Source organism: Coregonus lavaretus (genome assembly GCF_964263955.1).
Source record: "Coregonus lavaretus genome assembly, chromosome: 15".
NCBI lineage: Eukaryota > Metazoa > Chordata > Actinopteri > Salmoniformes > Salmonidae > Coregonus > Coregonus lavaretus.
Window position 1 is genome coordinate 11,976,216 of NC_140002.1, and position 14,233 is coordinate 11,990,448.

Consider the following 14,233-nt stretch of genomic DNA (forward strand, 5'->3'; position numbering starts at 1 on the left):
AGGTAGTCATTCAAATCATGTTCACCACTATTATTAAACACAGAATGAGTCCATGCAACTTATGTGATTTGTCAAGCACATTTTTACTCCTGAACTTATTTAGGCTTGCCAAGGCAGCAGCTACTCTTCCTGGGGTCCAGCAAAATTAAGGCAGTTATACAATTTTAAAAACATTACAATACATTCACACCCGATTTCACAACACATTAAGTGTGTGCCCTCTGGAAAACCTGTATCTCTTTGAGCGCAACTTAGTTTGGAGGGACCAAGCAAATCCAGATTTTTCAGATATCTTGGTTGGAGGATTCCGTCCCTGCTTAGTCCCCCCTGGAATCCTTCACCTGGGATTTCTGGAAAACCTGGGAACTTTCGGAAAGTGTCCAGAATTTTGCAATCCTAGTTCCAGCCAGGTAACAAACTGAATGGGACGCTTGAATAAAGTGACTTTAGGATGAAAATGGACAGACTTACATTCTTTGCTCGGACACGGTCTGGGCCATCAGCTCGTAGATCTGGGCTCCGTTGTCGGACATAGACAGCACAAAGAAGGACTTGTTGTCTGTCAGGGGAAGAGATAGAATATCATTAGAACATACAGTATATTATATTGACAGTCTTCTATGTTGTCTTTCCTATGTTGTCTTTCCTCTCCAAAGCCCACTAGATATAGCCTGGTCCCAGATCTGTTTGTGCTGTATAGCCACCTCTAATGTAGCCTTGTCACATCAGTAAAACAGAATGTGAGCTATTGCAAGATCAGGCAGGTTCCACCAAGCTTACGCCAATGGTCACTGTCATGCCAAACATGGTGGTTGGCAAGACTGCACAAACAGATCTGGGACCAGGCTACCACAGATATGTTGCTTGAAGCAATTTGATCGGATATGACTCCAGGAGCCTTTTCAGTGGGACGCAACATTCAGAACGTCACAGATGGAAACGGAACATATAGAGCAAAAACTATTTCGATCTGAATTTTTAAAAACATTTCACAATAAATAACCCCCTTAAAGGGGAAATAAGCAGTTGTTACATAAATGTTTTGACTTATAGATTAATGTACCTATTGATTCTTGAAGAATATAACTTATAAATGCCTCATGAGCTTAGTTCAGCTGTCGTACCCCATCAGAACCCAAAATATAAGTCTGTGGTTAAAACTATAATGTTGATACAATGGATTGTCATCCATAGCTCTGTCTATGAATTTGAGGGTGGTTACATTTCTCAAGCCCCATCCCTCAGCGTTTTACTGAAACGGGTGAGGGAGAACGCTTTGTTATTGTTAGAACTGAACTGAATTGAATGGACACACCGGTGGCCACCGAGCGCACCAGCACGGTGTTGAGCTTGATGATGGGGCTGAAGATGTGCTTGGTGTCAGCGGTGCCTGCCAAGTTCTTGCTGTGGCACTTGAGGACCAACCGCTCATCCTGCTTCTGCAGCAGCACCAGGATATCCTCCAGGAGCAACGTGTACAGCTCTGAGGGCACAGGAGGAAGTTCAAGTTAATACTTTTTTTTGATAGCCAAATGGCAGTCATAGACACTGAAATACATGGATAAACAAGTGAAATTCATGACAACATGACTCAAATGTTGTTGATTAACTGGTATGGTACGGGGAACGTTTTGTATCTCTCAGTCCTGGCGTTTGGTATAGAGAGAAGATGGTTTACAATACACAGAAAAGCACTTACACTCAAGAGGACAAGCTAGTCCTCATGTGGGCTAAAACTAGCATGTGAACCCTGGGTCTTCTTCTCAGTCTTCTATTGTATGTTGTAGCCTACTTAGCTTTTCAGCATTGGATGAGGACAACTCTAGTGTACCAAAGGGCTAAGCTGAAAATGGAACTAGCAATTGTCCTAAAGGTACAATTGATCAACATTTCTACACCGCTAACACATTCTGTTGAATTATGGGTACCTACCGATGGTCTTGTCTTTGTTGACCTTCCAGGAGAGAGGTCCCTCGTGCACCATCTTCCTCTTGGTCAGGTCCAGGCTCTACAGACACATGCGCGCATGCACGCACATTCACATGCAGATGCACACGCACACACGTCAGAACAGTCACCTTTCTACAGCTTTAAGCCAGGGTTCATGTCAATGAGAATATGTCCAATTAACTTACCTGGTTAAAGGTAAATGCATGTAAATAAATGGAGACACAAGTAGAGGAGTTGAGTCTCACCTTGAACTCTGAGATCATTGGGTTCTCACTCTGTTTGAGTGAGGAGAGGTCCAGGCGTCTCTGGTAGTCCTCTAACCTCTGTAGGGAGACGAGCACACACACTTACCAGCACTGGCTAGAAGAAACCTATTCAGTATAGAGTTACAACACTCATTTAATAGGATCTCTATGCTATTCAGTCCCTTAGCTGATATATTCTGGTAGAAAGGTGGCAGGCATGAGAGTTGCACTGTTTACAACATTTTGCATTAATAGAGTTCAGACAGGAAAGCCACGTATTCCTTTAACCATTTAGAAACAAAAATAGATGACAAAACATTTGGTCTTGGTGTTAGGCTCTGCTCCTTCAGGGGAGTTCACTGCCAGAGCCATGTGCCCATTATTACCATTACAATACAGGCAGTGAGCGAGATATATCAGTCCCCCTGATGGGGAAAAAAGCAGAACCAAACAGGTAGAGGCTGGGGTGGTGGTAGGCTAGCAGAAAACAGACAACGCATAGCAGGTGGCAGCAATAGTTACAGCAGCAGCAATAAAAGCAGCAACGAAAAGCCAATCGCATAGCTTAGCAGAGGAACTGGTCAACTTAAATAGACCTCCATATTAAGGTAGGAAGTATTTGAATCCCATTGGTGCCGTCTGAACTGGCTTCGCTTAATTTAGCATGCAAGTGTCACACAGTTTTCAATGGAAACATGGCTGCACTATGACAACTGTTGGTGTAGCTAGCTGTGTGCATGTGTTCACCAATGTTGACCATGTGTCTAGTCCCACTGGTTCTGCTCTTCTTAGTCAGTTACCTGTTTGTTCTCTGCCTCTTTCACTGTCTGGTTGACATAGTTAAGGATCTCCCTGCAGCACTCCCCGGCCCTCTTTACCTTGTCCCTCTCCTCTGTATCCTCTGTCAGGCAAAAAACACACAAACAGATTATATCAGTTTTATGGAGTGGACCAAATAAGTGCACTACAAAAACCCACGTGCACGAGAATGTGAAGGGATGATGATGATGATGACGGATTCATTTACAGCCTAATCTCTCATGGAGAGACTACATAAACATATCTGACCGAATTACACAGGATTTTAGTTCTGGGTAAACCAAGATGTGGTCCTCTGTAGCTCAGCTGGTAGAGCACGGCGCTTGTAACGCCAAGGTAGTGGGTTCGATCCCCGGGACCACCCATACACAAAAATGTATGCACGCATGACTGTAAGTCGCTTTGGATAAAAGCGTCTGCTAAATGGCATAATATATTATTATATTAAGATTATTTATAGCCTAATCTTCATGCAATTTTTGACAGATTTTACAATCTCTGGTTGTAAAGGTTTGAGTAGCTAAATCTGCAGTACTACCATTGAAAAAGGCTGTACTTTCCTTTAGTTCAGTCATTTTACTAAACATTAAAAGATCATTCAGCTTGCAAATACATCCCTCTTTGATCAACCATTACAAAGAAATTCAATACCTATCTTCCAACAGATGGACACAGAAGAAGAGTGATGAAATGTATTCCAAACTATTTTCAAACTATTTATGTCTCAACCTTTATTAGTTGTGTGGACAGACAGTGTGTTTTATAGTGGTGTCGTCTACTGTACCTGTGTACTTGGCAATGCTCTCCAGCAGTAGTGGATACTTGGTCAGCCTCTGCATCTCCACTGGAATTATATCCTTCAGCTGCAGTCTGCGACAGAGACGGTTGCTCTCAGCCTCCTATAGGACGAGAGAGACACACCTGAGTCAATACTACAGTCACTCACTCCAGAGCAAATGGTCAATCTGATGACATCACAATCACAACATGCAACACATGAACAGTAGAATATAGTATACTGTGTCGTACCTGCATAAAGGAGGTGAAGCGCTGGTCTTTCTTCTGCCGGGTCTTGATGAGTTCCAGGGCGAAGGGCTGGTTGCTGCAGAAGGTGCCCACCGCCCGCTTGATCTTCTCCTCCTCGTCATCGCTGAACTACACAAATACACACACGGACAGACACGCACAGAGGGACATGGTAACATGCGGGCACACATACACATGGGGGGACATGGACACAGAAAAGGACACAGACACACACATCAATGTTAGCAATGGCTTTTGGATGTAATACTCCCCCTCTCCTGCAGTGACTGAAAATATGTCCCAAATGGCCCATAGGGCTCTGGTAAAAAGTAGTGCACTATAAAGGGAATGGGGTGCCATTTAGGACGCATGCTGAGTCTTCTCTTACCCAAGCTAGTAGATCGTCTCCTATCAGGTCTATCACTGACGTCTCGTTCTTCTTCCGAATGACAGTCATCTGTTCCGTTATCCACACTGTAGGGAGGAAGAGAAAAGACCAGTGATTCAATAATATGAGATAGCAAGGATGTGATCTGCTCAACATAGAAAGTCAGGGAAAAGATGACATTTCTTTGAGAAGAGGTAAATTCCAATGATTTAGGAAGTGAAAATTCTATTTAAGTGTAAATTAGCATTATCCCTGAGAGAGGAGTTTGACTGTAGCTTTGAAGAGGAAGCCCTGTGGTGAGTATAGCTAGCATTGCACAAACACAGACACACACAGAGACACACACACAGCGTACCGTGTAGCTGGACAATCTCCTCTAGGTTAGTGAAGATGTGTTTAATGTCTCCAGGAGGCAGGATGCCGTCTCGGGTTAGTTTCTGGTAGAACACATTATCCAGCACCTTCAACATCCTCAGGTGGGCTCGCTCTGTGTAGAAGAGCTCTGTGGAGACACGCACACAGTCAGACCCATATAATTAAACAGAACAAGATGGCTGCCATTGTCCGCCCATTCTAAAGCTATGCAGGTCTATGACATCAGCCACTAGTGCAGGGTTTCCCAAACTCGGTCCTCGGGACCCCAAGGGGTGGCCATTTTTGTTTTTGCCCTAGCACTACACAGCTCATTCAAATAATCAACTAACCATCAAGCTTTGATACTTTGAATCAGCTGTGTAGTGTTAGGGCAAAAATCAAAACGTGCACCCCTTGGGGTCCCGAGGACCGAACTTGGAAAACGCTGCACTAGTGATATCTCTATGGTCAGACAGTCATAAGTCAGGTGGAACCCATTGTCTTTCGACAGATGGTGCCTTTCTAACGAAACCGCAGACGTCCGTCACACTATCTGATGTAAGACAATGAGGTGGAACCAAAGGACAAACTCTAATACATACTTGCCATCTCAATAACAAATCATGTCTCAAAAGCTAAACAGCTAGCATGAAACTACTTTGAATATTCAACAAATATCTATCTTTAGCAGACTGATAGCATGAAACTACTATGAATATTCAACAACTATCTATCTGTATGATTGATCCCCAGGCAGCTGTACAGTATGTGGAGCCAAAATGGCCAACGGCCTCACCGTTGATGACTTCCTGTCTTTTGATCTCCTGTGGCGTCAGGCCCGCCAGGACCTCTCGGCTGACCAGTGCCTGCCAGTTGGGAGGGTCCTGCTCGCACTCGATCTCGTTCCCCTGGTCGTCCTCACTCGGCACATCTCCACAGCCTAACCCGTCCATCCTGACATGAAAATAACAAGTCTCTGATGATGACACCTGGATTGTGTTCATTAGGGCATGCAGTGGCTAAATGTTTTGCAATGGAAAATGAAAACGAGCGTTTCATACTGGACAAATGTTAAGGTAGTCCATCCCTGTTTCAGACCGTTTACTTCTGTTTGGTTTAATTTAACTTTTATTTATCCAGGAAGTCCAATTGAGATCAGAATACTTATTTTACAAGGGTGACATGGTGCATAATGAACACGGCCCTGGGCCCTCTTAAACAACACTAAAGCGCAACTCTACAATTGAGATCAATGTGTGATTAATTGGGAAAGTTACCGAGTTACTAAGTGCAGATGTCAAGCCTTTAATAATGGGTAGAGAGAGGGTGATCAGTAACTCAATCAATTATATTCAAAGGTTTTGCCAAAGTTAAGTTAAAGTTTAATCACGTTAATCATGTTTAATCAATCACCATTGATTCAGTTGATTCAATTATGTGGGCAACACAAACCCTTTGAATAGCTGGTGCTACAGAACAACTGGGGAAAATCAGTTATCATTCATGCCATTCATATGACTACAGAGACAAAAAACAACCAGACCTGGGTTCAAATACTATTTGAAATAATTTCAAATTCTTTATCCGTACTTGATTGAGCTTGCCTGGCTAAAATGACCATATGGCGCTCCAGGCCGGCTACATTTCAAATAGTATTTGAACCCAGGACTGTAACAACATCAAATGAAATAGACAAAAAAAAGAATAAGAGTAGAGAAAGACTCACCTCCGGGCTGGTTTGGGCGTGCCTCCCTCTTGGGCCCTGGAGATAGAAGATCAGTCCCCGTCAACACACTTTCTGCCGTTCACCAAATCCCTCCTCTCAATCCTCCACATCTATCTGAACAGAGGTCCTAAGGCATAGGTTGGAGAACTCCCCGTCTCCAAGTAATACACCATAAGAGGACCTTTTTTTCAATGAGGTCATGAATGATCGGAGAGACCAAGAAAGGGATTCAGCAGCAGAGTGCTGTAGCAGCAGCACCAGAACAGATACGGCTCCGAGGCCTTGAGCATGACCACTGGGTATGGGCTGTGTATCCCAACAGTATGACTGTGAGACTGCAGACTTTGCGGTCGACTGGTTGTGTCGGATGAGAACGGATGAGCTTGGCAGTGGACCAACACAGCAGCAAAACATTCTGCCTTGGAAGGTTTTTCCCGGGAAAGCTTGCTCCCTCTTTGGAACAATATTTCAGTGATCATGCAATCTCGCTCAGCATAAGATTTAGGCTGCATCCCAAATGGCACCCTATTCCCTATTTAGTGCACTACTTTTGACTAGAGCCCAAAGGGAATCGGGTGCCATTTGGAATGCAGATTTAGTGTAGATTTGTGTTGACCCAGAGAACAGTCCTGACTCGGATTAGATAAGCCATGAGGTGAAAGGATGGTATATATCAGAGTATCTCAACCCTTGAGCAGATTAGAAGATCCACTATGTATTGCTGAAACCATCACATTTGATTCCAGCAGACCTGCCCTCTGTATTTCTATGAAGGTGTTCCTAATGTTTTGTACACTCAATGTACATCGATTAATGTTCTCTCTTACCTTATAGTTTAGTTTTAAAATGTAGCACTTCAACGTAAAATAGGTTCATTACGTAAATTGTCCTCAATGGCCCCGTTAACCTGAATTTAGAACGACAATGGTCACAGCCTGACTTAGGTCAACAGTCTAGTAAGGTCCACTGGACATGATTCCACACCCCCATGTCTATAGACCTGCTTCATATTTAAGTTGTATATTTACCAAAGTCTAATCAACACCTAGCTGTGTGTATTCCACTGAAGATTGCTATAACAAGAGGGACACTATCAAAAGTGTTAACACCGCAGAGTCGGCATGGGTTCGAATCCAACCCCTGACACCATGACCTTGTGTCCGCCCTCACCTGTCACTTTCACGCTCCTCCTCCTGTAATTGGTCCAGAGTGCAGGGGCTGAAGTCAAAGTGGGTGCCGGTTAGGTGGACCATCCCGTCCTGGGTGTCGCCCGAGTGGAGCCCGTCGGAGCTCAGTCTGAGCAGGGCAGAGGAGGGACTGAGTCCTGGAGAGAAGAGAACAAAATAGGAGGAGAGGTCAGGGGCTGTAAGTAAAAAGCATCTCAGAGTAGGAGTGCTGATCTACGATATCCCCACATGGACAATGTCATATTATTTTCATTGTGATCTAAAAGGCAAGACTGATCCTAAATCAGCACTCCTACTCTGAGACACTTGATACATATGGCCCCAGATGGAGGCTCACACATAAGAACAAAAATCCAAGGTTAATGGGCCAATGTCCCTCTCCAGGTGGATTAATAAAGTTCCATTCAATTCTACCAAGGCCAATGTCCTTCTCCAGGTGGATTCATGAAGTTCAATTACATTTTTGCAGGGAGAATGTCCCTCTCCATGTGAATTAATAAAGGTATATTCTACTTCACTTAAGTCCAACAGGAGGCAATATGGTCCTAAGCAATATGGCGAAGGCTCACGTAAGTTTCTTCATTCGGAAGGTCAAAAAAGATCTCCATCGAAGAGAAGTGCTTTAGTCAACAGTTGACTTATCGTGTGGTGGAACAAGCTCAAGAATAGAGATCCGCTATAGTCTAAAAGCAGTGCAAAAATAATATCCGTACTACATACAGCAGATGATTCAAAAGAAAATAAAGAGGGGTCATTTAGACAGATCATATGCAGACAAAGACCAGACGACGTTCTGAAAATAAGGCCGCCCCCCAATTAGGAATAAACAAGAAAAAGCCAAAGAAAGCAATTATTTTCCAGAAGGCTAGGCCACTGTAAGCCAAGCTAAGCCAGTGTAACAGAGTCCTGACAACAAAAGGCCAAGGAGAAAACATGTCGGAGTGGAGGGAAGTGGATGACAGAACAAAAGCAAACAGACAACGTGGGAGAGAGAAGGTGGGGTGGTGAGGAGGAAAGAAAGCGAGGAAGCCAGCTTGGAGGGAAGACATGAAGACAGAAAGAGAGAGGGAGAGCGATCGAGAGCGAGAGAGGGAAAGAGAGAGAGAAGAGAGAATTGGTTATTCAAGATGAGGTGAGTCATATATATAGCTATTTGAGCACTTGGAAAAGCACTAAAGCGCTATTATGTATGACACAATTATTTACCTTCTATCATTATTTGAGAGAAGTGAAGAGGAAAAGACAGATAGAAAGAAAGAGAATGGAGGAAAGGCATGGGGGTGGCGGAGAGACAAGGGGTCCTTACCCGAGTCGGAGTCGCGTCCCGTTGGGTCGGAGCCCTGGCTGGCTGGGGCACTGTAGGGGGGGGAGGCCATGAAGGCCAAGGGGTGGGCGACCGCGTCAGAGCCTGGATCGCTGAATTGGCTGCGGGCGCGGATGCCGCCCGCTGAGAATTCTGGGTGCTCGGAGACGCTGAGGGCGGGCTGGGAGAGCTGCTTCTGGGGTCCCCGCTGCTTGTTCATCTCCATGGCCTTACTGACTACACACACAGACACACAGATTTAAGCAAAACTAGTCAGTAGGTCTCCAAACCCAGAGCTCAGGGAGAAAGAAGGAGGAGGAGCTATCAAGAGGAAGGGGCTTGAGATGAACCACAGTGAGTGGCTTGGCTGATACAATACAGATATAGATCAACTAGATCTACTAGATTGGTCAATTGGTTGAGAATGGCAAAGTAGCAATGTTACGACAAAAGGGTCCATATCTTCACCATTTCTAAATGGACATCTGATCAAATTAAAATGAACAGTATTGAAGTACAGACGTATTGATCTCAACATGAAATAATTTAAAAATGTAAATCATCACACTGATTAACTGCAATACTTATTATACTTGTAAAGATGTTTTAGTCATGATACATAAATGTCTACCAAGGCTCTTTGAACATGTAAATGAGTGTGTGTGCAAGTCTAATATGTGTAGATCTATGGCGGGAGCAGCACAGCATAATGGGGAGCTGGCCCACACAACTCCAGACAGGCACTTCCTGCTGCGGAAGTCCACAATCTCCTTACAGCGCTGGATGTAAGATGTAATGTGTCCGAGCCTTAACACAACACCACAAGCTTCTGTCCTCAGGGCTAAACATGCCCCTGAACTACACTACCGTTCAAATGTTTGGGGTCACTTAAAAATGTCCTTGTTTTCGAAAGAAAAGCAATTTTTTTGTCCATTAAAATAACATGAAATTTATCAGAAATACAGTGTAGACATTGTTAATGTTGTAAATGGCTATTTTTATTGGCCAGTCTGAGATATGGCTTTTTCTTTGCAACTCTGCCTAGAAGGTCAGCATCCCGGAGTCACCTCTTCACTGTTGACGTTGAGACTGGTGTTTTGCGGGTACTATTTAATGAAGCTGCCAGTTGAGGACCTGTGAGGCGCCTGTTTCTCAAACTAGACACTAATGTATTTGTCCTCTTGCTCAGTTGTGCATCGGGGCCTCCCACTCCTCTTTCTATTCTGGTTAGAGCCAGTTTGCGCTGTTCTGTGAAGGGAGTAGTACACAGCGTTGTACGAGATCTTCAGTTTCTTGGCAATTTCTCGCATAGAATAGCATTCATTTCTCAGAACAAGAATAGACTGACGAGTTTCAGAAGAAAGTTATTTGTTTCTGGCCATTTTGAGCCTGTAATCGAACCCACAATTGCTGATGCTCCAGATACTCAACTAGTCTCAAGAAGGCCAGTTTTAATGCTTCTTTAATCAGCACAACAGTTTTCAGCTGTGCTAACATAATTGCAAAAGGGTTTTCTAATGATCAATTAGCCTTTTAAAATGATAAACTTGGATTAGCAAACACAACGTGCCATTGGAACACAGGACTGATAGTTGCTGATAATGGGCCTCTGTACGCCTATGTAGATATTCCATAAAAAATCAGCCGTTTCCAGCTACAATAGCCATTTACAACATTAACAATGTCTACACTGTATTTCTGATCAATTTCATGTTCTTTTAAATGGACAAAAAAATGGCTTTTCTTTCAAAAACAAGGACATTTCTAAGTGACCCCAAACTTTTGAACGGTAGTGTAACTTCAAATATCCACACTTGCATACTACTGGTGATGTATTGGACATGCATATTAGGTAAATGCTAGTAAGGATATTGCCAAATAGGGATGTGCGTTGTTATTTTTGTATATTAAAAAATGTGTCACTACAGAGCCTGTTACACATCTCAAACTAACCATTGCCGTTTTTTGCGTTCCACACTGGCACGATAGGAGGGAACTGTTAAGTGTACTACATCCATTTGTAGTCTTCCACACTTACTTGAAGCTGAGTCCACGCGGCTGGGCCGCCGAGGAGGGCCGAGGATGCTGGGAAAGCGAGGCTTCTTCACCTTCTCCTCCCCCTCTTTCTCAGTTTTGATGCTCTTCTGCTCCACAGAACAAAACACATACAAACTGCCCAGTCAGACAATTTAAAAAACGGGGTCACTTTCAGTAGGCAAGCGTTGTGGAACGTTGAAGATAGCCATGTCATGAATAGCGCTGCTGTGATTCCTTATTCTACATGTCAAAGAGGCATGTTTGTTTTATGCTATATTTTTTATTGGAAGTTGCACAATATTGTGCCCTACTGAATGCTACCCTGGAAAGCTGCTAACAAGTGGGCCATCATGTCCCCAAACAGTGCCACTGTGTGAAGAAACTGAATGATTTATGCTACATCAAATTAGAAGTTCCTACAAGCTGTAAAAGACCATGGTATTGTGCTCAAATACATAATTGATGCGTCTAGGTGGTTGTGTACTGTGTGTGTGTGTGTGTTGTACCTTGATCTTGGGCAGGAAGTTGATGCGGACTCGTTTGGGCTCTAGGCTACGTGGTTCCTTTACTTTCACTCCCAGGTGTTTCATATAGGTGAGGATGACATACTGCATAGTAGTGCTGCAACACAATACACTATTAATGAACTGTTTATATTACCACTAACCCATTTTTTAGGCCCAGTACAGCCCACTTTATCTTAATATCAAATCATTTAAATCATTAAATCATCATATTGATTAACTGAATTAATTATTATACTTTGAAAAATGGTTTAGTCATGATACATAAATGTCTCACAAGGCTCTTTGAAAACTGTAATTCTAATAGGACACATGTTATCAATCACTAGAAGTACATTTGGGGAAAATCTAATGAAAAGGTTAGGACACATTTCTTAAAACCTGACCTGATCAGTTTTTACTAATTGCCCTACTCTTCAATACCATTCATATTGTCAGAACAGGGTTGTGTTAATAAGGGAGCACAAAGGAAAACGTTTTGCAACTGAAAACAAAAAAAGTTGTTTCACATTGGACAAGACCAGGTAGTCCCTCCCCGTTTCGATCTGTTTTCTTCCATTTGGTGCTAATGAACACCACCCTGGCCCAACTCAAAGTGTGTAGTACCACAGATCTCCAAAAGATGGAGTCAGATGACACTATGATGTAATGGCAGACAGGTTACGTCCCAAATGGCACCAATTTGGGCAAAAGTAGTGAACGCTATAGAGAATAGGGTGCCAGTTGGGACTCGTGTTCAGTAAGCTGTGCCACTCCAACAGCTTTCTCACAGCATGGTTGGAAACAATATGCTGATGGAATTCATGTATCAGAAATAAGCAGCCACAACGTGAGCCATTCCCCAAATAGACCACACACACACACACACCATCTGTCCTAGCACACTGACACCTTAGTCAGAACAGAACTGCTGTTAGCCATATGGGATATGGAACACTATAAAATAATCTGTGTGCTAACTACATCCGACTGAAAATAGTGGAAAGAAATGGTTTAGATATTAAACCAATTATCAGAGAACATAATTCCAATACGCGTGGACTTCCGATCAGAACCGTATTCACAAAGCGTCTGATAGTAGGGGTGGTGATCTAGGATCAGGTCGCCCCTGTCAATATAATAATAATCATAATCTTCTAAAAGGGGGAAATTATCTTAGATCAGCACTCCTACTCTGACAGGTTTTGTGAATACAGGCCCAGATAGTGTGTGTGATTCACCTCGACTTTCACAACTCATACACAACTACTGTATGACAACACACACTCACTTGAGTTCATTCAACAATCAACACACTACTTCCACAGTGAACTTTCTAAACTCTAGTATGAGAACAGACCTATCCTAGTCATATTCTGACATGTGGTTAGTTATACACTTTACATCAGGGGTCGGCAACAGGTGGCCCGCAATTATTTTTTTGGGCCCTCCAAAGTTTTAGCAAAACAGGATATCTGTTCTCAAGTATTCCCACAAATAAAAAAAGAGACGTGATTGTATATCAATGTAATCAAGGTATGAAATAATTGTTATTTTCAAATACAATCGCTTATTGAACTTAGTTGCGGTCAATATGCAGTGTACAATTTATTACAATTATGTTCCAGCACCCCCCCCCCCCCGGCCATCCACTGACTTAAATGAACATTTAAAAAATCCCCCCTTACCACTTCTCCTCTTCTGTGGGCTGTGACGTCAGCCTGGAAGAAGATAAACACATAATAGGGTTAAGTGACACTCTCTCACACACACACACCTCCACAAAAAGCAGTGTCACTTCTACTTCAAATAGACAAATGTGTAGTCTGCTTGTGTAATAGTAATACAGTTCTATTAGCACATGGCTAATATCTCAATGAGTATTTCTGTGATTCCTCGCATCCTATCGCCTCGCCTCCTTCTCAACTGTATTGGAGGAGAAGATCCAAGGTCCCTTTCTACTGACCTTCTCCAATGGGTTTTGAGAAGGATGCGAGGAGAGAGGATGCGAAGAATCAAAGAAAGATTAGTCGACAGCCCATGAGTGGCGACTGGAGAGCTTTCTGGCACAAAATGGCTGCCGTGCATCATCCAGGTGGGTGCTACACATTGGTAGCTACCGATACATATACAGTGCATTCGGAAAGTATTCAGAACCCTTTACTTTTTCCACATTTTGTTACGTTACAGCCTTATTCTATAATTTATTAAATTATTTTTTTCCCTCATCAATCTACACACAATACCCAATACTGACAAAGCATAAAACGTTTTTTAGACATTTCTGCAAATGTTTTACACATTTAAAACTGAAATATCGCATTTACATAAGTATTCAGACCCTTTACTCAGTACTTTGTTGAAGCACCTTTGGCAGTGACTACAGCCGCGAGTCTTCTTGGGTATGACGCTACAAGCTTGGCACACCTGTATTTGGGGAGTTTCTCCCATTCTTCTCTGCAGATCCTCTCAAGCTCTGTCAGGTTGGATAGGGAGCGTCGCTGCACAGCTATTTTCAGGTCTCTCCAGAGATGTTTGATCGGGTTCAAGTCCCGGCTCTGGCTGGGCCACTCAAGGACATTCAGAGACTTGTCCCGATGCCACTCCTGCGTTATCTTGGCTGTGTGCTTAGGGTCGTTGTCCTGTTGGAAGTTGAACCTTCACCCCAGTCTGAGGTCCGGAGTGCTCTGGAGCA

The 14,233-nt window shown here is 43.3% G+C and overlaps 1 protein-coding gene across 2 annotated transcripts in view; it reads right to left on the reverse strand.

Moving 5' to 3' along the window:
* LOC311142219 (rho guanine nucleotide exchange factor 12-like) overlaps window positions 1-14,233 on the reverse strand; it is a 121,844-nt gene that overhangs the window by 14,317 nt on the left and 93,294 nt on the right. For both annotated transcript variants that reach the window (XM_084177827.1, XM_084177826.1), the window contains 16 exons: window positions 13,227-13,259; window positions 11,542-11,656; window positions 11,037-11,142; window positions 9,002-9,235; window positions 7,679-7,832; window positions 6,509-6,544; window positions 5,579-5,736; window positions 4,784-4,930; window positions 4,429-4,514; window positions 4,044-4,169; window positions 3,799-3,913; window positions 2,996-3,096; window positions 2,196-2,273; window positions 1,933-2,008; window positions 1,316-1,483; window positions 472-559 (listed from right to left, as the gene is read on the reverse strand). In XM_084177827.1, the coding sequence (XP_084033953.1) occupies window positions 472-559; window positions 1,316-1,483; window positions 1,933-2,008; window positions 2,196-2,273; window positions 2,996-3,096; window positions 3,799-3,913; window positions 4,044-4,169; window positions 4,429-4,514; window positions 4,784-4,930; window positions 5,579-5,736; window positions 6,509-6,544; window positions 7,679-7,832; window positions 9,002-9,235; window positions 11,037-11,142; window positions 11,542-11,656; window positions 13,227-13,259 (1,821 nt within the window). The remainder of the gene's footprint in view (window positions 1-471; window positions 560-1,315; window positions 1,484-1,932; window positions 2,009-2,195; window positions 2,274-2,995; window positions 3,097-3,798; window positions 3,914-4,043; window positions 4,170-4,428; window positions 4,515-4,783; window positions 4,931-5,578; window positions 5,737-6,508; window positions 6,545-7,678; window positions 7,833-9,001; window positions 9,236-11,036; window positions 11,143-11,541; window positions 11,657-13,226; window positions 13,260-14,233) is intronic.